Genomic DNA, 24,585 nt, shown 5'->3' with positions numbered 1-24,585 from the left:
CCTTGCAGCTCCCTTCCAGGACTACCACAGAAGAAATCCGACTCCCTCCTCGGGCTGTCCTGCTCCAAGGCTGTCTTTTAAAAGCTGTCCTTGTGATTGTGTCTTAAAGGACCCTAAAATATTGCCTTTTTAAAGTCAAATGAAGAGTAATTAATGGACCATCCTATCTGGTAGATTTCAGTTCTCAAGCACAGCTGCTGAACTCTCACCAGGAAGAACCCCCGTTCGTTTGCATCTAAGAAAGGAATGTAATTGAAAATTATGATCTAGTAACACCAGAGTATTATAGCGAACCTCTGCAGCTCTGAGTGCCTCCTCTCCTCTGACCCTCACCCCCACCCCACATTGTGAGAAGGAAGCTTGGCTCCAACGGATCTGTCAGCCAGTCTTGCTCAATGTTCCTTGATCTCCCAGACTCCTGACTCTGGAGGCCAGAGGGGAGGACTCTGCATCTGCTGGGGTAGGGAGAGGGCTCCCCCTGCAGGGCCTCACTAGTAAGGGCTCTCTCTGCATCTGCCCAGGCCCAAGAGCAGAGGTCTGACCCAGGAGAGCAAGAGCGCTTCCCATCAGACGCCCCTGGAGGAGGAGGGTGGGTGCTGCTACTTGTATAGCTTGTAGCTCAAAGCGTCTCCCACAGTGATGTGGGCCTCTGACCCTCGTGCTCCTCCCTTGGCTGCAGCCATTGGAAAGGAGAAGGTGGAAAGCTGTGCCTCTGAGTCTAAAAGGGGCGGCCAGGGAAGGTGGCGCCACCTCAGAACGTCGGCCTCTTTCATGGAGGTAGTAGTGTCTTACCCAGAGAACGTCAGGAAAACTGAGGGGGGCTTTGCTTTTGTGAACATGAAATATAGGAAAAGAATTTTCTCTTTGGAGTGTTTTATGTGTTTTGTCCTCTGAAAAGAAACAGTTTGCTTTTATTCTTTGAATTTGCATCCTGTTTTGTCTTCAAAAATTTTTACTGTTTGAGATAATCTGTGTATGTAGCAGCATCTGTGCTATGTATGAAATATTCATTAGGTTCCTTAAAAGCATATAATTGATTTCTTTTTGGTACTGGGGATTGAACTTGGGACCTTGCACTTGAGAGGCGGCAGAACCACTGAGCTGAATCCCCGGCCTATATAATTGATTTTTGTATGCATGGTCTAGTAAAATTAGTAACGTGCTTGATTTCCAATCTATCACCTTTTCTATATAATTTGACATATTTTCTAGGTATTTTGTATAGTATAGTTACTGAGCATATGAGCAAATCTTTTTTGAGATTTATTATAGTCCCACTTTGACAAGACTCAAAAATAATCAGAGGATAAGTTATTTCCAGGACATAGCTAATTCATTCTTCTATGTAGGTCTGCCCTCTTGTGTTTGTACTGGGAAATCTTGGTTATATTTTACATGGGGAAAGCAATCCCCACACTACCATATCGAAACGGTTCATAATCAGCACATCTTATAGTCAGTGTTAATCTTGTGCATATTATAGAGCAGCGATGGCGAACCTTCTAGAGCTTTCAGTGATACAAACAGCACAACATGGCATGCTGCCATGGGTTCCCGCCATTGTTTCAGAGCAGTTTCACTGAGTTCAGGACCTCAATGAACTCAGTTTTTAGTATACGTGATTCTGATTATTTGCATTTGGCAAATACATATTTTTAAATTGTAAAAGGCAACATGAAACACTTAAAGTTAATTCCCTTGTAGTGCCCTGTAAATTAAGATTAGAATTCATTCCATGGTAGAAAGTATTTGAATATTTAGTATTTAAACTTTTTAAATACATTGCTTTTCCTATTGCTTCCTCTTTATACATCACAATAGAGTAAGTTCTATTTAAATAGGTTCTTGTATATTTTAATCTGAGTTACAGTGTCCTTAAATTCTCACAGTATAAGATTTTAATTTTCTATCAAATGTAGAGTGAAAAACCAAATCATCATTTCCATTTTCTTAGGAAAAACTAACTGCGCATTTCACGGTGTGCAGTTGATGTAATGAAAAGATAGCGCTTGTCAGGCCTGCTGCTTCCCTGACTGTCTGCGTCTGTACAGCTGACTCTAGGACCTGGGCAGTTGGGCTCCCGCATGTGCCTCCCCACCCTGTACCCCTGTACCCTGCTGTGGCGGTGTGAGCCCCGTCCCCTGCGCTCCTGTGGCTCCTCCCGCGGGGTGGAGGACCTGTGGCAGGAGCGCCTACTGCTGTGCAGCCGGCAGCCCAGGGTGAGGAGCCCAGGTCACATCGCTGTTCCAGATTGCTCTTGTCAGCACGGTGGAGTCTGGAAGCCGTGGCTGATGTTCACCGTGTGCCCCTTGGTGGCTGCGTCGTGGGCCACACATGGGGCTCATGCTACAGCTGCTGCGTGATGCAGTCTAGGTGTAAACTGTGTGAGACTTGAATCAGCTTCACTTATAAACTGGGTAAATGTATGTTTTCAACACCAGGTTTTGCTTCTGTTGCTTTATTAGTTGTGAGATGCTTCCAAAATGATGGGAAGTGGGCTGGGGATTTAGCTCTGATGCTGCACCTTGCAAGTGCAAGGTCCTGACATTGATGCCTGGTTCCCCCCCAATCTGAGGGCAGATTGAAAACATATGCATCAAGAACATAATTACAGGGTAGCATCGCTGGATCTATTATGTAGCTAAGTGGAGTGGCCTACAAAGTAAGTCTGTACACCTGGTTGGTAGATTAAGAAAAATAAATATCTGTGGTAACTAATCAGACAAGAAGTTCATTTTAAAACGTAATATAAGAATATTTGGAGCTTTAAATTTTATTTCTTTAATCTTGAAATAATTGTTTTTCTGTCATTTGAAATCTTTTTTTGTTCGTTGCTCTGAGGTTGGAATAGAGAACAACCTGCACAGTCATTCTGAAATCAAAGTTTTTCAGTGTAGTCTGACAAGTTAGGAAATCCACCACAACCTTAAATTGAGGTGTGGCTGTGTTCTGTTAGTGTTCGTTATGGTAAACGGTAGTTACCAGTTCTTATCTGCTGATGACAGTGTCTCAGAGTCATGATTAACTTACATGTATTAAAATTCTGTTCTTTGAAAAAATTAGCGAAATTTTATTTATATAAGAATATGTTCCTTTCTCTATTTGATTTTGAAAAACTTCAAAAAGTATTCTTTTGGTACAGGAAAAAAATATAATTTGGGATTTGGAAAGTGAGCTCCTGACAAGGGCTCCCCGAAGAACCAGCAGGTGGAGCACTCGGGTCGGGTGCTTTGTGCAGTGACGTGTGTTTGACCTGTTCCTCTCCTGCAGTGGTGGCGAAGCTTTCAGAGCTTTAGTGATACAAACATCCCGCTGTGGCACGCGCGCCAGAGGTTCGCCACCACTGTCGCGGGGAAGCCCTGAACCCTGGGTAGTAGCTATGAAGATACCGTGCCGGTGCATTCGTAGTTACACGTCAGCCCCAGAGGGAGGCCGGGCAGCGTGCAGGAAGTGACCCGGGCAGCAGTGCTGACTCCAAGTTAACTTGGGGAAGATACTGCAGGCCATGGGAAGCGGTCGGCAGGCGCCTCACAGCGCGCTGGTCGCCAGGAAGCGAAGGTTGGCTGTGCTTGCCGAGCTGGGTCTGTGCTCCCACCTCCTGTTAACCTGGGCCGCTCCTCGCTGGGAGCTCTGCGCGAGGAGCGGCCACTTCCTCCCTCCTTGGGGGCGGCTCAGAGCAGCATGACGATGATGCAGATGAGCAGCAGGCAGATGAGGATGAGGCAGAAGTTGATGAAGAGGTTCTGGAGGTTCTGGCGCGCCTGCTGCGGCATCTCGATGGTCGAGGCCCTCCGGATGGCGGAGCGTGTCAGGTACTGCACTTTCTCCATGAGGCCAGCCGGGCGGCCGCAGTGCTGGCGAGGAGAGGATCAGGCTGGCACCGGCCGGAAGTGCTTCCTCACAGCCTGGAACAAGAGGGCAGGTGGGTTAGTGACGGTGTGTGACCAGAGTGCGTGTGTGCGTGCAGTGTGTGTGAGTCCTGCCTGGGGATGCAGCAGTGCCGTCCTTTGTGTGCTGGGTGGGTTTGCTGTCTGTGCGACTGGCAGTCGGTTTATGGTACAGCTTGTTTGGGCTTTTGCTGTGGTTTCCGTGAACAGTATACTGAAAGCTGCAGAGCTCAGAAAAGAAACGTGAGCGACAGATTATTCCTCAGTCTTGTTAGATTAAAATAGCTAAGGGTCGTTGCACTGGCCTGTAATCCTAGCAGGGAGGCCAGGGAGGATGACGCTGAGGTTAAGACTGGCCCAAGCTACATAGCAAGATCCTTCCTCTCTAAACTGAAAAACAACAGCAGAAGCCAGTTAGTTGGGAGAAGCCGAGTAGTTAAATGAGACACAGGTTCCAATTGTTTGTCACCCTTTTCACGAGCGGGTGCTTTGGGAGCGGTAGGTAATGCTTAACGAGACTCGCTGTTGGTGCTGCAGACTGGCAGGCTGGGCAGCTCGGTAGGCACTGTCCTCTTGCCTCCCGCAGACAGTTCCGCCAACACAGCTGTGCTGGGGCTGGAGCAGCTACCCCTGCCTACTTTTCCAGCTCCACAGCCTGTGGCTGCTCCTGGGGTCGAGCCTTGACAATTAAACAAAACAAAGTCCTGTATCATAGAGAATTTACAGATGAAAAGCGAACTGTCCAGCTTAGTGGTATTAATATTTGGAAATATTTTGTTTTCAATCAGTATTTCTGTTTCAGCTGGGTATGGTGGCACACACCTATAATTACAGCACTTGGGAGGCTGAGGCAGGAGGATTGCTGTGAGTTCCAGTGAGACCCTGTCTGAATAAACAAAACCAAACCAAAACAAAGAATACTTCTATTTCAGTTTTGAAATAAGACATTTTAAAAGTGGAGTTTAAAAAGCTCTGTAATCCCTGCCCTTAGATAACATGCCTGACACTTGTTGGTGGATCCTTGTGAGTAGGGTGACCACTGCTGCCCTGCTGCAAGTTCTTTCTCAACTCTGCACACCTGGGCACCCATCTCAGCCTGTGTCCCCCCACCCCACCCCAAGAGGCGAGCCTGAGACAGAGCTGTGAGCGGCAGGCTGCCAGCACAGCTGCTTAGAACCCGCTGTCTGTGCCCCTGGGAGAGCCACGGCGGAAGCAGCACTGTGCGTTCAAACCAGTGCAGATGAATAAGAGATTTTTATGAACAAAAGCTTCCGAAGCTAGTGAGCCCAGGGTTGTCACATCAGCTATATCCCTGGCCCTTTAAAAATTTTGTAGACAGGGTCTTGCTAAGTTGTCCAGGCTGGGTTTGAATTTGTGATCTTCCTGCCTCAGCTTCCCAGAGTGCTGGGATTACAGGTGTGTGCCACCGTCCCTGACTGAAACCAGCACCATTTATCTTAACTCCTAAATTGACCCCATAATGGAGCCTAGCTCTAAAGCTCTGCCTTGAAGAGAATTCTTTAAACAAACAGCAGTTTTTTCTTCCTAAATTGGCATGTGGTGGTTGCTTTTGGTGTGGGTTTCATTACTGTTCATTATTTTACATGTTGAAATAGTGATTTAACATTTATTTGCATTAAGATGCTGTTTTAACTCTATAGATGTTGGGACTGCAGATTTCCTTTTTGAAGAATATATGGAAAGGGGTTTGGGGGAATCTTAAAAATGAATGCCAGGGCTGGGGATTTGGCCCAGTGGTTCCACTGCCTGCCTCACAAGGGCAAGGCTCCAAGTTCAATCCCTGGTACCAAAAAACAAACAATGAATGCCGTCATTAAGCTGATCCCCATCGATGTGAATCAGGCCACTATTTTTTTTTTGAGACATTGAGTGGAGTACTCAGTATGAGCACTAGGGGACCTCAGGGGACTGTATGTGTGCCAGAAGGAGCCGAGTGCCAGGCTGCACTTTGGCGTTTGGGTCTGGTAATGTGGACTTCGGAATTCTGGAGTTTTGATGTAGATCTGCTATTTCTGGAAATGTCTAGAGAGATACCATTTTATCTGAGGCAAGGCACTTTTTTTAATAATATATGTTAGATACATTTGTTTACAGATGTTTAAACTGTTACAGGCCATCATGATTTAAATAAGAGAAAAAAACCATTTCACCTCGTGTGTAGAGAATATAAATTGTTAATTCACTGCTGAGAAGCAGGAGGTCCACAACAACCTATTTTTTTAAGTTTCTGTAATTATTTTTGCAGTGTGGCCTGTGAGAATGTTTTTTCTCCAGTTGAGTGGGGATGTAGATAGAGTATAAACAGATGAAAAGCGAGTTCCGTCTTCTGGAGACTGACTTGCTGAGAGGGGCCTGCCGTCCTCAGCAGCGTGTGACAAGTGAGACCATTAGATGACAGGAGAGTCGGGGCGCAGTTTGGGGACTCAGACCTGGAAGGCGCTGTCGGAATCTGGCCCTGCAGAGTTGCTGTCCTCCGCCAGGCACCCTCTCAGGGCCAGCCTGGCTCTGGATGACAGCAGTAAGCAGTGAGTGTGTCACAGCAAAAGGAGCAGAGATGCTTTCTTTTCCTGGCAATTTGAACAGGGGACTTAAGTGGTAGGCAGAGGGGCAGAGATGAAAGCTGGGTTTACTGTGGGAGTGTAGTCAAGTCCCAAAGTGTGGTTTTTATAGAAAGTTTTGAGGAGAAATTACCTGGATTTTACATATCCAGTCTAGATGGCTTGAAGATGTATTTTTATCAAAAAAACAAGTTAAATAATAGAAAACTTTTTTCAGTTGTGGCATGTTATTTTAAAAAACCTCTGTGGTTATTTTGAACTTTTCCTACCCGGATTATTGCTTAATAACTTCATTTTTTTGTTTGTTTGTTTGTTTTTGGTACCTGGGATTGAACTTGGGATCTTCAGCTTGCAAGGAAGGCACGGCACCACTGAGCTGAATGCCCGGCCTCATAAGTATGAACATCTGTAGCTTTCTTATATTCCTGGCTTAGAAAATGATCAGTAAGAATATCATTTATTAAAGAAATAATGCTAGGTGTACGAATTAAATGTGAATGAAATCAAGTAGCGTTAAATCAGTAGAAGCGTACATTCTCTAAATCTGCCTCCGGCAGTGCTGGCAGTACTGCGTGCCTCCGGCCTGTTCGGTGCTCTCAGCTCCTGCTTTACTTCCCAGCCGTGCAGGACACACTGCACAGCAGAGCCGTGAGCCTGGGCGCCCGCCAGGCCCCCGCCCATAGCTCTTGACCTTGAGCAGCTGCCCTCTGTCCCGGGCTGGAAGCAGATGCCCCAGCACACACGTGTGCGCAGTGGCCGGAGAGGGTCAGTGAGGCGCTGGAGTGCAGGGGGCACTAAGAAGTCATTCTCAAGAAGGAAGACGGGGCTGTAACTGACTCTTTCAGAGTTGATGATAAGACGCTATCTAATTTATAGAGGTAATCTACACATTACTTTTTCAGTTAAAGCTTTAATACATTGTATAGTTTCATGACATAATCAGTACATTTTAAATACACTTTTCATAAATATTCTATCTAATCAGTGAGATTACATAACAGTACATACTTATATAACCCAACTGCATTGTTTTTTATGTCTTCTAAATCCTGTGAAAGCAATTTTGCTGTGAGTCCTAGACACAATACTGGCGGCGTGACTCTCAGTGAAGCGAATACTCTAGTTCTTTTACTTGCTGTTAGAACTTAGTGTTTCATAGTTTATGTGTCTTTCCCATTTTTCCTATCTGATTTTATCCAACACCACTTTTAGCACAAAGACAGAACTTGAGTGTGCGTCCCTGTGAGTTAGAGACATGCTTGTTTGGCCATTGTGAACATTGAGCAGCATGGGTGTGACCTGGTCATGCTCCATGGGCGGCCTGCCCTGGGGAGAAGTCTCTGGGAGCCCTGACTGTGGGCATCTGAACAGAAGTCCAGAAGCAGCAGAAAGCAGGAGCGACTGTGGTCTCTCAGGAAAATAAGTCCTGAGTGCGGAGGCCCACAGGGGAGTTAGGGTCCTCAGCCCCAGTGCTATGTGGACTGGGACAAAATGCCCCTGGCATGTTGTGAGGAGAGCTGCTGTGGGGTTGCGGAGTCCTGTTTCTTGGAGCAGTGAATTCCATTCGTCCTAGGACTGCAAATTTAGAGGAAATTTATTTTTGTGTATGTGTATTGTGAAAATGAAGTAAAGTGTATATAGTTTTCTCTGCTCTGAGAGATTTAAAAATGAGGAGACATTTCATTTATTAAATTGAGGATTGTAACACAGAGTGGATTTCAAACTGAAGTCATGAAATTTATTGTGGCATATCCACTCCTGGGCTTTTTTCCACCCTGTAGGATGGTAATGTGGCAAAAGTATATTTATTAGTATTAGTTTATTTTTAAAATGTTGAATTATTATTCTGTAACTTACGACTTCTATATGTATTTGTGACAAGTTTATTAACATTTCAAACTTGTTCTATATGACATAGTATTAAATTTTATTAAGATATTTTAGAACTGTTTGTTATAAATTGACTAGACTTTAGAGAGGAAACATCTTCTGAACATTTTAAAAGTCACTTACATTCTACATAACGAAGGTATCACAGTGATGACTGGGGACCAGGCCCCTTACAGTGAGCGCGTCCCCTCAGACACCTCATCCGCCCCCACGCCGGAGGAAGTAACTGCACCCCCACTACCACCAAAGATGGTCACGTGTTTGGAAGATTATTTTAATTGCCAGAAATTCACATTTGAAAAGCAAAATAGAAATGAAACTTAAAGTAGCAGACCAGTAACCAGGACTGAGACGACTGTGACCCTTTTCAGAGTCGTCTCATTTTTACAGCCACTGGGTGCCTAAGTATTTATGTACAAATGGTTTCATCTTGGCAGACATTGTATCATCTAACTTCAAAACTAAATTTAGGAAACGTGCCTACCTCTTTTTAAAAGTTCCCTGAGAATTCTGAGCTGTAGAAACCTAAGTCAGACTGCAGTGCAGCCCGTGTCTTACCTTCACCGTGTGGTGATCCCAGTCCAGTGGCCCGGTGCCTGGAGCGCTCGCTGTGTGGTCAGCTGGAGCTCCTGACTGTCCAGGCTTCTGTGGCAGCTGCAGCAGTGGAGGGGAAAAGTGTTTCAGGGAGGTCTCAGGATGTTGCCCTGGAGCCTGGCTCTGTGATTGGCCAGCCATAGGCTCGTCACACCAGGGGAGAGCTTCATTTATCTTTCTGTAGGTGTGGAAAGGTAATTAACACTTCCTGCTTCTTTTTTGTTTTCAGTTTCAAAACACACATTGCAGAAAAAAAAAAAACTTGGGCAGAAGAAAGCATTTCTTAAAGATTTTTGTGTCTTTAGACTTAGAGATAATTGTGTTTTATTGGAGATGATGTTGAAGGCTATGACAGTTACTGTAACAGGAATTTTAACAGCATAATAATGCAGCTGCTAGGGAAACAGTTTTTATTGAGTTGTTACTGTTGTTTTGATCCTACAGTTTCCTAATGCTGCAAGACAAAAATTAAATATTTCCACAAAAATCAGAGTTTATACTTCCTGTTTTACTTTATTCTTAGACCTCATATCTGTGTGTATGTGTAAGAAATATGTGTGAGAAAACCAGGTTGATAACTGCTTTTGGTTTAACAAAAGCTTTATCTTATAAAGAACTGAAAAGTATTTCATTTTTTCTTTAGTTTTATTAACAATACATTTACAAATAATAATTGCCGTGTGTGAGCTGATATGTGTAGCCTGGAGAAAAACAGCAATGTACAGATTTAAGTATTTAAGATTTTTTAATAGCCTTATTAAATTGGTATAAAATCCTACCAGACTTTTAATAAGCTGACTCAGTATCAAGGGCAACTTTCTAGCAAAAAAAGAAATGGCCGTAAATTCTTTATCGTATTTGCATGACCCAGGGTTGTGTGTGCTGAAATATAAGTTATGCAGTGTTTCTTGTAGGATGTGCTTTGTTTATTCCAGCATTTGCTTTCCTAAAAACTTCTATTCCATTGTCGTTTTACTAAGTGAGTGGTAGTTTGAACTTTCTAGGTAGAACTATGTTCTGTCTTAAACTTTGTGCCCCGGAACTGAGAGGACCGTTTGAAGAAGCTGGCCATCATTCTCCTGCTCTGGGTATATAATTTTTTTATATATTAGATTTACTTAAATCACTGTAATACAAACTCTCAGTTTTTAAATTTCTTCCATCCACGAGAAGCTGCTTGAGACTTATTCCGTGAGGCTCATGACACAGTGAGCTCAGCCTGCCTCTCTCCGCCAGGGTGACCAGTGTGCCGGCAGCGCTGCTGCTGTGTCCTTAAATGGAGATCATCTTGGCTTCTTCCAAAGAAAGATAAAATCCTTGTCCTGAGCAAATCTGTTATTTAAAGAATCAACTAAAACTAAATGAAAAATAGTATTTCGGCCAAGACCCTCTGTAAACATTACTAAGGGAAAATTTATAACCTTATGGTAATCCCCAAATGAAAGTAATTTTATGAATGTTTGAGACTTTGCTCAGTACTTTGAAACCATTTTTGTTTTAGTTCTTACATAATAAAAACATCTCTTCTTATTATCAGTTGCCAGTGATGACTGCTAACAGGAAGCTAAGAAACCCAATGAGGCCTACAGAGGTATGTCAGCCATCACACAGCTGGTTCATAGAGGATGCACTGAGAATTTGGCTGGGGTGTGTTTAGCACCGACCTCCTAGGTCGGTGCATTGCAGTGGAAATATGTGGGTGTCGCTGTGGCAGGGCAGCTGGATGGAGATAGAGGAGTTGCTGAACTGTAAATGGTCTCGAAAGTCTGCTCCAAGTTTGTCCCCAGTTCATTCATTTGAGAATGAGGCTTAGGAGAGCGTTCCTGCAGTGACCTGTGCACATTCTGAGAAAGAAGCCAGAGGCCTCGGAGGACTCAGGGAAGTACACCCTTGTGATCCCGCCTTCCTCAAGAGGAGACTCACTGCGTGTGGTGGAGCTGGAGAGGAATCATTTACTTCTCAGATTTGTTTACGTTTTTTTGTTGGGTTGGCTGATGGTGGTGATGAAGATCCCTCTTGGAATTCTAGGAAGTGTTACATTTTAGTCTTAATCTGATTGCACAAACAGAAAATGGCTCACAGGAACAGTGGGATTCACAGACTAGCCAGTGGCATGTGCTTCTATCCTCAGGAGGAACTGGAGGACTAACCTGGCAATGTCATGTAAGTCATCACCTGGGTCACACTGCTGTCTGAGTCTCCTTCTGTCACCTCTGCCAGCTGCACCTGTGGGGTTCTGTCGTTGCTAAGAGCTCAGTGGCATGGGCTGTGCAGGGATTGTCGGACAGCCAGAGCACCCTTTTGTGAGCACCCATTCTCTGTTCCGACAGAGCACAGACACAGCTCAAGTTTCTTGGAACTTGGGAAGGAAAACAGCTGCATCTTAAGTTTTACCAAGCGCCAAGTATGACGCAGTGTCCTCAGTTCCATTGTAGACTACAGACCGCAGGACTGTTAGTGTGATGTCACCACAGACATCTGTGATGTCACAGCGGCCTGCAGATCTGTGGATTCCCTGACTCTGGACTTTCTTGTCATTGTTCCCTACATAATGCCATCCAACAACTCTGTGTAGCATTTACGCCACATCAGATACAGGCAGTTGGAGGTGATCGAGAGTACGTGGGAGGGTGAGCAGAGCTCGCCTGTGAACGGCATATGCTGCTTTCTGTGAGGGTCTGAGGTCTGTCCTCGATACTGTGCACGTCTGCCACCGCTTGGAAATTAGCATAATTAGTGCTGCCTGTAGGTATTGTTATTTAATGGGTTAATAAAGAAGCACATATAATAGCTGGGCATGGTGGCACACACCTGTAATCCCTGCACTCGGGAGGCTGAGGCAGGAGGATCACTGTGAGTTTGAGACCAGCCTGGGCTGCACAGTGAGTTCCAGAGCAGTCTGAACTACACAGTGAGACCTTGTCTCAAAAACAAACAAACAAACAAAAAATAAAGACATAGATTTCTATATCACAGATTAAAAAAAAATAGTTTTGATATAATGTTTCCTTTCTTATGTATTTTATTTTGTTTTAAGTTTTATTTTAGAATGGTTTTAAATTTACAGAATTATTGCAAAGCAAGTACAGGGTGTCCCTGCGTGTTCCACCACCGGCTTCTCCTGCTGCTGATACTCTCCATTTGTGTGGTCCGTCTGTCCCGACCATCGTGCCAGTGTTGCTGTGCATTTTAACGGACGCCTGCCCCGAAGCCGGCTTCCTTGCTCCCCGAGGCCTTTCCTCTAACAGGGTCCTGTCCGAGACACCGTGTTTGGCGCCCCAGACCGTCCTGTTGCAGTGGATGTTCTGAAGTGTTGGCAGCTGTTCTGGGGAGGACCCCAGCTGTGTCTCTTGCTGGCCTGAGATGCAGGCGGGAGAGGCGTGGGGCCGTTTCCATCTCGCTGTCCCCGTGGAGGCAGCGTGGCTTTCGCTGTGGACCGGCCGCGGCGTGTGCCGGGTCTCCCTGCCCTCTTCACCTTCCCATCTCCTGCTCCGTGCTGTGCCCTCTGGGATACGGGGAAGGGAAGATTTATTTTTCTTGCCTGTTGCCAGGTTCATGGCTGAGGCCCCTAAGAGAGTAACAACAGACAAAAAATTGATTAAATAGAGAAAAGCATTTGTTTTTCACAGACATGAGAGTCTTCATAAGGACCTACAGACACAGACACTTGCGTCTTTTAGTGTGTGCTGGAAAGGTGGGGAGCTAGGGCCATGCCTCGGTGTGAGCGCCTGGTCTTAAATGGTCTTAAACCAAGGGGTGTGACAGGCCTGTGACAGACCTGTTACTGTCTGTCCTTTGGCCTTCCGAGGGATGGTAGGAGGCCACAAGCAAACCCACTGTGATGAGCTGGGGAGGTGGGCGAGAGGGAGGTGCGTGCTTCCTGTCTGCTGCCTTCTCAAGGGCAGCGTGCCGTGCTTTGGGGTAGCATGCCCTGAACACCCCATCAGAGGAGTCCTTGTCGTGCAGGCCTCAGTCACAGTGAGGCACCGCTGCCTTGTGACAGAAATTATTCACAATCCTTTTTATTTTACGGCTATAAAAATGTTCTGAGAACAGATCAGTAGGTTCAGCAGTTTGCCAAAAAGACCCATGGCACAAAACAGTAAAGAATTCTAGAAGATGTTTCCATAGTTCTGCAGAATGTCACGTTTTCAAAAGGAATGGTGAGTTTTCCCGCAGGCTTAACTCCAGAGCTGTCAGCTTGGTATTTTAGGCACTGCCGGCATTGTTTTGCCTGCTGGCGCATTCCTGTGTCCTGTGCTCTGCCTGTATACAGCTTGCTGTGACCCTCTGAGCAGGTTCCTGCGCTATTTTAGGCCTCTGTACTCTGCATAATGCCCTTCCTACCAACTCTCTCCCCATCAAAGTGCTATTTCAATCCATGTGTTCTGTGGAGGCTTCTCACACAGTTTTGCACATTCCTCTGATTGGACTCTGTTGTGTATCTGCCTACACAAGCTGTGGGCTCCTTGGGGCCACTTCCCCACTCACTTTTACTGCTGCTCATTCGTATGGCACGATTACGTCACACAGAACTGACCCAGAGTGACCCTGACGTGCTGCGAGCATGGGGCCGGATTGCCGGTGGTCTTGCAGAAGTGCTGGGGCGGTTCATTAATCTTTCCCATTTAGGGCAGTAGGAGCAGAGTACCCAGAAAGTATCTGTCATCTATCCATCCATCTTTATTTCTTTCTTGTTATTCAAAGTGTAAATGTACCTGGAGGTTAGGAATAAAAGGAAGGTCATACTGTAAGTCCATGCTTCCAGAATTGAGCCCCTTGAAAAATTGTTTTCTTCCCTCATTGGATTCCTCATAGTGTAGTCCTTATTACTTTGTAAACTCTTTACATTGGTGTATGCATAGACTTTTATTCATAGTTATTTAATTTTAATTTTAATATTTTTTGGTGTTTTAGTAGCAGGCACCCATGCAGTGGCCATCGAAGGCAGTGTGCTCGCAGAGTGTCTTAGACACACTAGTGTCAATCCCTGGTCTTCTCGTCGAGGAGATGGTTATTCTGAATCCTTGGTTTCTTTGCTTTTGTTTTTATATACTTTGAGACATTTATGTGTACCCTTGTGTGATACACTTTCTTATGTATCATCTTTTACATCAAGAGTTTAAACTCCAGTTTGAAATGGTGTTAGGTAGGCAGAGGATTCAAGTAACACCAATGTTTCTGGAAGCGTTTTAACAAGATCATTTTTTTTTCGGTGGGTTATTGGGGATTGAACTCGGGACATTGTGCCTGCAAGGCAGGAGGTGGCACCACTGAGCTAGATCCGGCCCCTTGACAAGATCATTTAAGTGGTGACTAAATTAAAGCATTTTAATATTTAGACAGGTTCATAAAATAGTAAAATGCAAGCTTTGAATGAATTTTTTTTGTGATACAAATCTCAAAGATAGTTTTTTTTTGTTTGTTTTTAGGTCAGTCTACCCAGACATCCAGGAGATTTTATTTTACTCATGAGTGTGCTTTGCTATTGAAAGTTTGATAGTTACTGTTTAAATTTTAAAGCTACCTAAGGAATGATTTGTTGAAAAAAAATTTAAAAACAGAATGTGAGAATATTGGCTTGAGGCTGAGAGGACAGGAATTCTTCCTGCCTCGGGGGTGGGGGAGAGTGAGATTCTCTTATCAAGGGGAAGAAAAGCCTTGAAGCTGATGAGCCTGGGGAGGGGATCCTGAGCTTCCCGGCAGCTGTCTGCAAGCCTCCACCTTTTACTTCTACATCACTGTCTGAATTCTTGACGGATTTTATTCCTTATTAAATATCTCAGAGATGAGGAAGACTATGAAGAGACAGAAGAGGCCAGATAGTGCAAGAAAAGTGTGCGTTTAGACCCACAGAAACCATCTTAGGTGATAGACACGGTAGCGTGTATGTGGCTTCAAGGGAACTGTCAGTCTACAGGTAATTTGGAAATGAAACATTGCACTCCCGGAAGTTAACTGCCACTGGGAGCCAGCACCAACAGAGCAAGGAACTCCAGACTGAGTAGCACATACCTAAACAGCAGCTCGGCCACGGCTGCTCAGGGCACAAGCAATGCTCAGATATGATAGGGAAACACACGTTCTGGGAGACGAGTGTGATGACGAAAGCCAGCCTGGATACTCACTTCAGACTCCTTAGGCCACCTTGCTAGTGCACCGTTAAGGGGATGGCAGTTCAGCGCAGTGACTTTCGCTTTCTCTCTGCTTGGCACCTAAGTGTTTGGGATCCTTGCGTTCTCTGTCTTAGGGCACCAGCATGTGCTTTGTGTAGGATTGGAAATGTTAGATTCACTCTGTACATCCTCTGCTGGACTCCCTCCCCGTGCACTAGGAAGCCAAGTACAGATTACAGCTGTAGGTTTTTTTTCTGGAGTCTCTTGGACTTGCCTTTGAGCTTTTATAGAGTCTTTCCTTTCTTCACCTTGATGCCAAGTTGGCATTCTCAAGTACGTGTTGGATTGTGACGTGCATGCTGGAAACTCTCCATCCTATTTCCTGTCCTTAGTCAAACACCTAGGCATCACGGCATTGCATGCAGATGATTCCCAGCTGGTCTTGCCCTCCGTTCCCGCTGTAACAGCTTGACCACTTTGCTGCTGTGTGTTACTGATCTCCAGGCCTTTCGTTACAGGCAGTTGAGCTAGGTAAGAATTAATATACAGTCAGAGAGGGACTGGGCTCTCAAGGAAGTCATTAAGAAATGGAGACATCAGAAATGTGGCTGGAGGTGTACCTGAAGAAGACTAGGCCTTGAGATTAAAATGCAGTGGCCAGGCCTGCGTGTCCCCTAAGGGATAAAGCAGGAATTATACTGTAGATCGTTTCACCTGGTCCAGTGAAAGTCCAGATAGGCATCATTTGTCCAGAGCATCCAGACCCATCCCTTCCCAAAAATGCCTTTGTTCTTTGCATGTCCCCCTGCTGTGTAGTTCACTTCCCTCTCGGATCAGTATTAGCCAAGCAGCTATACTTATAAGCCTATAAGTTGATGGTAGTTTGACCCACACTGTACCCACGTTGTAACTTTGATGTATAAATGACCCCTGACAAAGGGCCTTGGTGACAGCCCACTTTTGGGTCCCCTCCTGTCTCTCAGGAGCTATCTCTCTCAATAAATCTTTCCTACTCATAACCTCTGCTGTTCCTTGGAATTCATTCTTCGATTTCAGGGGATACAAGCTCAGCCGTCTGACATCCAGCAGGGTGGGAGTTATGTTTCTTCTGTATCCCTTTCTTTCCTGTTGTATTTTTCTGGGGCTTCTTTGTTGTTCAGAAGTAGGTATGGAGGAGCCCTGTTCTATTTGTTTCTGACTAAGTTGTGAGTGCTGTCTCTTATAATTCAGACAAATCAGAAATTGGAGGGGAAAGTTGAACTTTACAGATGCATTTATTTTCTTTGCTGTAAACTTTGTGAATAGAGACTGAATTTTTGCCCTACTTTCCCTACACGGCTTGCCATTTAGAAGTCTTAGTCTAGCATTTTTGGAGTTAGTGGATATTATGAGTATTATTTTGCCTTTACAAGTGTACTCTTAAAAGGTAAGCTGAAGGGGGAGCAAAGTGAGAACTCCCTTTCCTTAACTGTCGTTCCTAAACACGTGCGATTTTACTTGCACTTAGTATCTTAACTTGTTCACACTTTGATCTGTGTGTAACATTAAAGAGCAGAATTCCAACAGATGGAGCCGAATCTTCTCATCGGCTTTTGGGTTCCTGGTGAGCCTGTGAAGCAGAAACGCACTCCCGTGCACGAGGTGAAGGCATCCTGTGGAGGAGGACAAGGGCTGGGCCTCTCCCTGCAGGCTCAGCCTCCTCTGTGGGACCTCAGCCCACGGCTGCGTTAGTGTGAACATACGGGTCTGTGGGGTCCCGCTTGTGAGGGGAGCTGGGCTTCAGCTGTCATTGTCTTCCCCACTCCCTTCCTTTATGATTTTCAGTGAATGGGTCTTTCTGTACTGTAGTTTTAAAATAAACTAATTAAAGCTCAGATGTTCTGGTTATATAATTTAGCTTGAAAATTAGTTATTTTTAAAAGCAGCTATGTTATCCAGCACTGTTAAATTAATTAAACATGCAAATTTCACAGAAGTCAGTTCTGAGCTACTTCTTTAGTCAAACTGGGCTATGGGTTGCTTTGCATTTTTGGACTTAAGTTTTTTTTTTTCAGTAAGCTTATTGGTGCTTTTAGGTTTATAGTGCAGTCATGTTCATTGTTGGGATCTTGTACCTTTACATGATGTATCTTGGTTCTTATTTTTACCACCATACCCCTGTCCTCCCTTCAGCCCCTCTACCCTTCCCTATTATAAAGACTTTGTTTCCATTTTTTCCCTTTCTCATATTTTTTCTTTTCCCTTCTTGTCTTTCCCTTTGGATCGTACGTTTTTAAAAATTCTTAATTGCACCAAAACAATATATGTTCACTGAAGGATTTCTCTTTACTATGTTTGGGAATTTTCATGTGATTATATATTAAAACTAATGTTACAAATTTTTAGTGTATCAGATCGTTAAGTATGCCATAATTTATTGAATTAGATTTGTTAAATAGTAGGTAATATATAATTTTTGCCATTATAAGCTATAAAAAAAACTGATTGACATGAATGTAAATAAATCCAAAATCTGTTTGTCTTTTGGCTTTATACCCAAATGTTAGTTTACACATAGATGGTCAGGCTCTTAAATGAATTTGATTTGTATTTGGAATCCAATTTAATAATATTCAAAGGTTAATCAGTTACGCTCTTTTTTGTAATTAGAGAAACCTACTTGAGGAAATGAGCTAACAAGGTAATTTGGGAGTGAGCTTCAACTGTGCAACAGTAAACAGCTAGAGGCAGAGGCGTGGATTCACCGCAAACCCAGAGTCACACTGTGAGAGTCCAGGTCTGGTGCCTTTTGAGTTGGGCCTCTGCATGAGACACACCTCTGATTACCTCAGGTGGGGACTTCCATCCTTATGAGATAAAAGTGCAACTGACCCTTGATTTTCCAGCCCAGGTTGTGGAATTGGATTTTGATATGTGATTCACATCAACCTAATAAAGCAAGAGATGTAAAACATCCCAGTGGGGGAAAATTAAGCCAAACTTTCTAACGTGAAGCTATTTAACGTTTCCCCACCATCCCACTTAGTGTGCCTCTGTGCTTCCTGTGTCACCCATCTCCCTGTTAGGCGCACGGGTGACAGCGCCCCACTCTTACTTGCCCTTGAGGTGGTCGGGCTGGCCCAGGCATTCAGATCAAGGTCACGGATCTGGCCAGGCCATCTGTTAGGCTTCCCCATCAATGTATTCTTTTTAAAAACAAGTTTATTGCTTGGTTGGAGCCCTGGATATCTGAAAACATTGTTGACTCCAACATTAATACTGATTTTTTTAAAAATTAACTTGAAAACATATCTCAAAACTTCAATGCACTGTATAGGTTCAATTCACGAATCTATATAAAGAATGCTAGAGATCAGACCGCTTCTGAAACTTCACACTTCCAGAGTAGACTCTCAGATCTCTCTGTGTTTTACAGCAGACTGCAGGTTAGGGAAAGGTTCCGGCCTGGAGCCTGGCTGAGTGTGGACAGGCTGCTCCCTGACCTTGGGTGGAGGACAACAGCACACTGTATTTAGCAGGCACCGTTAGCTCCAGCCTGAAGCCTGGGGATGGAGGGTCAGGCCCTACCTGTGGTCTGTGCTGGGGGCAGCTTGAGGTTTTCACAAAGGCTTCGAAATGTACTTGCAGACCCTGGTGTGGGTTGTCTGTGTTGGTTCTTTGCAGTGGACCGGGTGATGCATGGGATTGGGGGTTAAAAAGTGAGAGCCTGGGTCACCTCGCTGTGTCCCGTGTCGGACTGCACGGGGCTCTCCAGATCCCACTTCACACAGGTGCCCGAGAAAGCTTTTTATTGCCAACTCCTGAAACATTTTAAAGACAGTATTTTTAGTATAGAGAAGTAGGAAATGTTAACAGCCCAGAATTACAGTGCTAGAAAAGAAAAATATAGTATGTGTATGCTAAGAAAAGTTAGGAAATCCCAAATGGTAGGAAATGAAGTTGCTTTGCCTGCCCCCTCTCCCCTTTTACGGTGGTTCCTTCTATACCCTAAAAATTAGACAAGTTATTTGATACATTTTAAAACAAGGTAGGAGTACTTTGGTCCCAGGACACTTTTATTACTATACTGTTTCTTTTATCTCTTGATAGTAAAGTAAGGCAAAAGATCTTATAAAGCTTATTTGGTAATCTGAGTTTGGAAATATTCTAGCACTTGTTTTACTTGGAAGTGGGTCCACAGTATGATGTGGTTGTGTGTAACCTCAGGCAGGATGCAGGATGGACCCTCATCAAATATTTGTTCTGGTAAACTTCTGTTTCATGAATTAGCACTTATACCCTAATTGTTTTTAGTTTGAGTATAAGTTATCTGGTTTATTAATGATAAGAGATTGATTCATTTAATTCTGCTGTTAATATATTTAATCTTAAATTTAAAAAGTAAATTAGAAGGTTAAAAGTTGGGAAAGGCCATATAAGTAAAAGTCATATTAATGAATGTTAATGAGAAGGTTTAGCTCATTTCTTTTACTTAATCTTCTGATTGTTTGGTTGAAGGAGCGTGGTCACCTCCTCTTACCCTTGATAGAGCGGTTTCTCCTCGCTGTTGCCGTGGCTGTATGAGATCATGATTCATGCATGGATCTTTTCTTTGTGAAACAGGTTAAATTGAAGGTTCTTTTTGTTTTCATTTTCAAGGAATACTATGTGTGGAATTTCCTTTGTCATTTTATTTTTTTATTATTATTTTTTTAATGTTTTGGTACCGGGGAGCAAACTTGGGACATTGCACTTGCAAGGCAGGCGATAGAACCACTGAGCTAAATCCCCGGTCCTTCTGTTTATTTTAATCATGATTTCTTTAAATCATTTTTTTCCAGCATCTTTTACCCTAAAAGTAACTCAGTCTACTCGAATTTTTATTTTAGTAAAGCATATTTGTATGGCAAGCAAGAAGAGTTAGTAGTAAAAATAAACTAAACAAATAATAAAACTATTAAAACACAGTTTCTTCTCTGTGATTTAAGTTTTGAAGGTCAAGATGAAGACTCTAGCCTATAATGGGTCACTCTGAGGAAGAAGTTATTAATAGAATGTTTTTAATGTGTTTTGTTTTTGTTTGCCTTTTTTTGGTTAGAAAATGTGCAGCAGTGTATTTCACAAATAATTACATGGGTTTAGTCTCACATGTTTTCTATTAAATGCAGTGCTTTGAGTACTAATGTAATCTGTTTTTCTTGGTGAATACAAGCATTTTGGGTTCTTTGTTATTTGTAGTTTATTCCATCTTCATTCCGGAGCTTCGTGAATGTGTTTACTTGTGGGTGAGGTGTTCTGGTTCTTTTTACCAGGGAGTACTTGTCTCAAAGTGGCTCTGCAGATAGCCATTTCCAGGAGCCAGAGGAAGGCTGCGGTGCTGCATGACAGGCTGGACGCTGATCACCGGGACAAAGGCAGATGAAGGAGAGGGAGATAGCACATCGAGGTGCTGCAGGCGGTGTTCCACTCGGGTAGCACGAGACCAGCTAAATTTAACGGGATTCCTCCAGGCCAAAGAACTGGGAGTTATTTTCAGCTGCACTGTAGTAACTTCATCAGAAGTGTGTGTGGCCATTAGTGACATATTTTGGCATCTTTTCAGAGCATCCGAGTATCATCTGAATAGCATGTGTGTGGGATTGCGGTGGATGCCCACAGTCCCTGTTTAGTTGGGAGCAGAATTTGCCGTTTCCTTCAGAGGTGCCTACGTATGTCTTCCTAGGTCTGTAAGTGTATAGGTAGGGTCTACTAGCGATTAGTATTCTCTTCTCTAGTCGCTGCAGAACAATGCATCTTATGTGTTTTAGGCAGAATACTAAATGAGGGTCTCTCCTCTACGAGTTTGGCAGCTACTGTTAAGTACTTGTAGAAAGTGTCTTTGTTCCACCTTCATGGCTGTTGAAATATTTTATGACATTCTTTCTGTTCCTTACTCATGTGAGCTGGCAGTTACAAGCCTTTATAATTACCCTTTACTCTTCATGTTCATGTCTAGTAAAAGTTTTATTATTCATAAGCCATAAATGTGTCATATATTCATAAGTTTACATTGTCAGGTTCATCCCTCCATGATGACTTAACATGGCTGAGTCAAGTAGAACATGATCAAGTACTTGAAATTTTGTATAGAACAGCATGGCAGCAGTACTTTTATATTTTATCTGTGTGTCTTTTACTATGCTTTTGTGAAAGAGTACCTAGGTTTTCTGGGATTTGGTAAAAATGCATGCTTCACTACTGATGTGTAACATTCAGTGGTTTGCGTCTCACGGCCGCGACGGAGTCTCTGGTGCTGCATCCGCCCATTTCCACTTCAAACTCCCATCATTGCTGTGTGTGGTTCTATGTCGGGACCGTGTTGCCTGATGTCGTTTTGCTTAATGTCTCTGATTTCACCCACACGATGCAGTGTAGTAACAGGTCCTGCCGCTGTTGTGCGGTGTTCCGCGGTACACATTTACCGCAGTTCTTCATCCCTTTGTCAACACACGTCTGGGTTGCTTCAAAGAGACAACAGATTCTTTTTGCTGCTGGTATCGTCTAATGCAACGTGTGAGAACATTTACCTGACATAACTTTTAGAAAAACCAAGTAAAATGCATCCATTGTAATAGACTGAAGTATAACTCACCAGTCATGAAGTTCAGCCTTGGACACACATAGCTCGAGCTTGGAGCATGCACGTGGTCCTGTACCACAGGGGCCTGCTGGGCATGGTTTACTCCGGTCCAGAAGCCTCTCTGCGCCTCGTGTCACCTCCTGCCCTCCTCGAGCAGCCTGTCATCTGACTCCTGCCATGTGCGGTTTGCAATATTGAGAACTCAAATAGAAGCAGCCCTGAGAATGCGTCCCTACTTAGCATGATGCTTTTGAGGGTTATCTATGTAGTGCATGTAGCTGCTGTTTTTGTTTCTGAATTGCAGATGTAGCGCAATTAGCTTACCATTTATTAGTTGATGAACATATAAGTTGTGTCCCATTTTGGATAATTTTTTTGTGTGTGTGGTACTGGGGATTGAACTCAGGACCTTGTGTTTATGAGGCAGGTGTGGCACCACTGAGCTAAATCTCCATCCCACCCCCATTTTGGATAATTTTGAATGAACATTTGCCTACAGATCTTTGTGGACATGTTTTCATTAAAAAAAAATAAATATGAGAATTCCATTCCTCATTTAGTTACCTTTGCTCTTTTAATGAAAATAGTTGACCGTGATGTGTCAGTATGTTTGTGGCTTCTTATTTTGTTAAATAGGCCTATGTTTGTGTTAATACCACACTCTTGGACACCACAGATTAATGAGCAACAGGTGAATAAACAAAGCTCTGCAGTTGTGAAAGCAGCCAAATAATATATTAAAGAATAACATGGCCGTGTTCCAGTAAAACTTTATTTCATATACTGAATTTTTCATTTAGTGTAATTTTCACATATCATAAAATATTTTCTTTTCAGTATTTGAAAATATAAAATCAAATTTTAATTTCAAGGCCATAAGGCATAATATGAAAATGAATATCTCTCTGGGAAACTGAGGCAGGAGGATTATAAGTTCAAGTTCAGCCTGGGCAACCTAGTGATTTAGGAGACCTGGTCTCAAAATAAAGAATAATAAAAAAAAAGAAACAAAAACAAATGCTGGGGAGATATCTTGGTATGAAGACTCTGGGTTCAGTCCCCAGTACTGAAGGAAAAAGGACACCAGTCCTCTTGCGTTTGGGTCATCCTTATGTATCTTGGCTTTATTTCCATATCTAAGTACACCCTGTTTGTTTGCAAACAAAGGCCACTTTCTGATGTGCACATGTGTCTTTTTGGGGAGATACAATTAAACCCATGACACCAATATGGGAAAAAAAAATTGTTCTTGTTTCATTGGTAGGAATTTGAGCATTATCTGCTATATTGGCTTTTGTTGTTGGTGACTTACTTCAAACATCTTCAGTTTTTCTTAAATTCTCCGTATTTTTTCCGAAGTATAGAATTTACAGTGGAGACTAGGAAGGGTCCAGATTATCTGCATAGCGGTCATATTTCCTGGCTGTGTTTCCTGCCTGTGGCCATATGTGTGACTTTGGAGGTGTGGTGTGACCAAACACTGGGACAGTGCACCCTGGTGTTTGGAGCCCGGCTGCTGGTGTGCAGTGTGGGCTCCCCACGTGGCCCCGGGAGTGTGGTCTCGTGGAGCCACGGTGCCTTCGTCATACTCCTTTCTGAGGCACCGTTGTCTCTTAATTTGAGGAGTCGCTTCCACCAGGTGCTGAGACCTTCCTTGTGGCCTTGCAGTCAGTCTCGTTAAATGTATCATTGCCCTCCCGTCTTCATTATGCTTGAAGTTACTGTAACTTATACCCAAATGTGATTGCAGTCAGTCAGAAATCAGAGCAGGTGCTATCTCTTTAACGGAGACAACTGGGAAGACATTGGGTGGCCCCGGGCCCCCGTGTGCTGATCATGTCCCTGTGTCTGCAGGCTCTGATGGTGGCATCTCGGCAGAGTTACTCGCCGCCTGGCTTTCAGGATTTCAGCAAGTGGGAATCGATGCTGAAGGTAAAAGAAGGACTTCTGAGGCAGAAGGAGCTTGTCATTGATCGGTAAGTCCATATTTTTCACTTAATGGGAGTATTTCCAGCCTGTGGAGATGGAGGTTAATGACAGGCTGCTTTGCTGGGCACTCAGAGCTGGAGAATTTGCGGGAACACTGGCGCTGCCGTCTGTGCATCCGGCCTGGCCCTCAGCTGCATTGCACAGCCCCTGTCTGGAGTTTCATTGTAGCCATTCATCTCGCCACCAGGCTTCTGCCCTTCCTGGATGCACACAGGTGGCGCCCATGTGGCTGGAGGCCTCAGGAAGGCAGTGCCTGTGGAAGTAACTGACGGACAAGAGCTGTGTAAGGTCTCGGCATCCCCAAACCTAGGTAGATAATCAGGTGGGCCGCTGGGCCAGGTCTCCGTCCCTTCCTGCCATGCGGCTGAGGCCAGCTGGGGTGCTCGGAGCTGCCCCTCCCACTGTGGGCACTGGGTCACCCCTGTTAGTGAGATGGGTGAGACAGTAGTGGTGCACTTGTTTTATTTATTTTATCTTTTGAGACAGAGCCATGTAGTGGAGGACGGCCTCCAACTCTTGCTCCTCCTGCTTCAGCCTCCGAGTGCTGAGATCACAGGTGTGCACCAACATGCCTGGCTACTTGTGGAAGTTTCTGTAGGCAGTCTGTCACACCCGGTATTTCAAGCATCTCAGAATTTTCTTCACAAGTTTAGTACAACATTTTAAAACATTTTATATATTTTATCTAACAGTGAAAGAGAAATCAGCTTTTGCTTCTGAAGTACCATAACCAGTATTAAAGCATAAAATTGTTTGGGTACAAAAACATATAACATATAGAGTGCCTAAAACTGGAGTCAGATATCTAACTTTCTCCCAAGGAAGTAGACTCTCAGCTTTAAAGTTGGTGACGCATGAAGAAACTGTTTCTGAGATGGCACCCGGTCTGGTGTCCAGTTAGATGGAGCCGGAGTGAAGGTGCCAGGCCTCCT

The 24,585-nt window shown here is 44.0% G+C and overlaps 2 protein-coding genes across 7 annotated transcripts in view; one reads left to right on the top strand and one right to left on the bottom strand.

Annotated features, from left to right (window-relative positions):
* Cep85l (centrosomal protein 85 like) overlaps window positions 1–24,585 on the top strand; it is a 97,702-nt gene that overhangs the window by 32,259 nt on the left and 40,858 nt on the right. For 3 of the 4 annotated variants that reach the window (XM_010644961.2, XM_010644962.2, XM_010644964.3), the window contains exons 4-5: window positions 10,488–10,541; window positions 23,519–23,640. In XM_010644961.2, coding sequence (XP_010643263.1) covers window positions 10,488–10,541; window positions 23,519–23,640 — 176 coding nt within the window. The remainder of the gene's footprint in view (window positions 1–10,487; window positions 10,542–23,518; window positions 23,641–24,585) is intronic. The other variant, XM_033763197.1, reaches the window with a different exon arrangement.
* Pln (phospholamban) lies at window positions 2,552–11,264 on the bottom strand. 3 transcript variants are annotated; one of them, XM_033763198.1, is made up of 4 exons: window positions 11,101–11,264; window positions 10,874–10,974; window positions 8,915–9,010; window positions 2,552–3,905 (listed from the first exon to the last, which is right to left on the bottom strand). In XM_033763198.1, exon 4 carries the CDS (start codon window positions 3,828–3,830, stop codon window positions 3,672–3,674), a length of 159 nt encoding a protein of 52 aa, XP_033619089.1. In that variant the 5' UTR covers window positions 3,831–3,905; window positions 8,915–9,010; window positions 10,874–10,974; window positions 11,101–11,264; the 3' UTR covers window positions 2,552–3,671. The 3 variants fall into 3 exon arrangements, with proteins under 3 accessions (XP_033619089.1, XP_010643262.1, XP_033619090.1); XM_010644960.3 differs by lacking the exon at window positions 10,874–10,974; XM_033763199.1 differs by lacking the exon at window positions 10,874–10,974 and having other exon boundaries at window positions 11,126–11,264.

The sequence above is a fragment of the Fukomys damarensis genome, unplaced genomic scaffold, assembly GCF_012274545.1.
Source record: "Fukomys damarensis isolate Sample0158 unplaced genomic scaffold, DMR_v1.0_HiC HiC_scaffold_14, whole genome shotgun sequence".
NCBI lineage: Eukaryota > Metazoa > Chordata > Mammalia > Rodentia > Bathyergidae > Fukomys > Fukomys damarensis.
The sequence above is the reverse complement of the archived record's forward strand: the minus strand, read 5'-3'. Positions and strand labels throughout refer to the sequence as shown.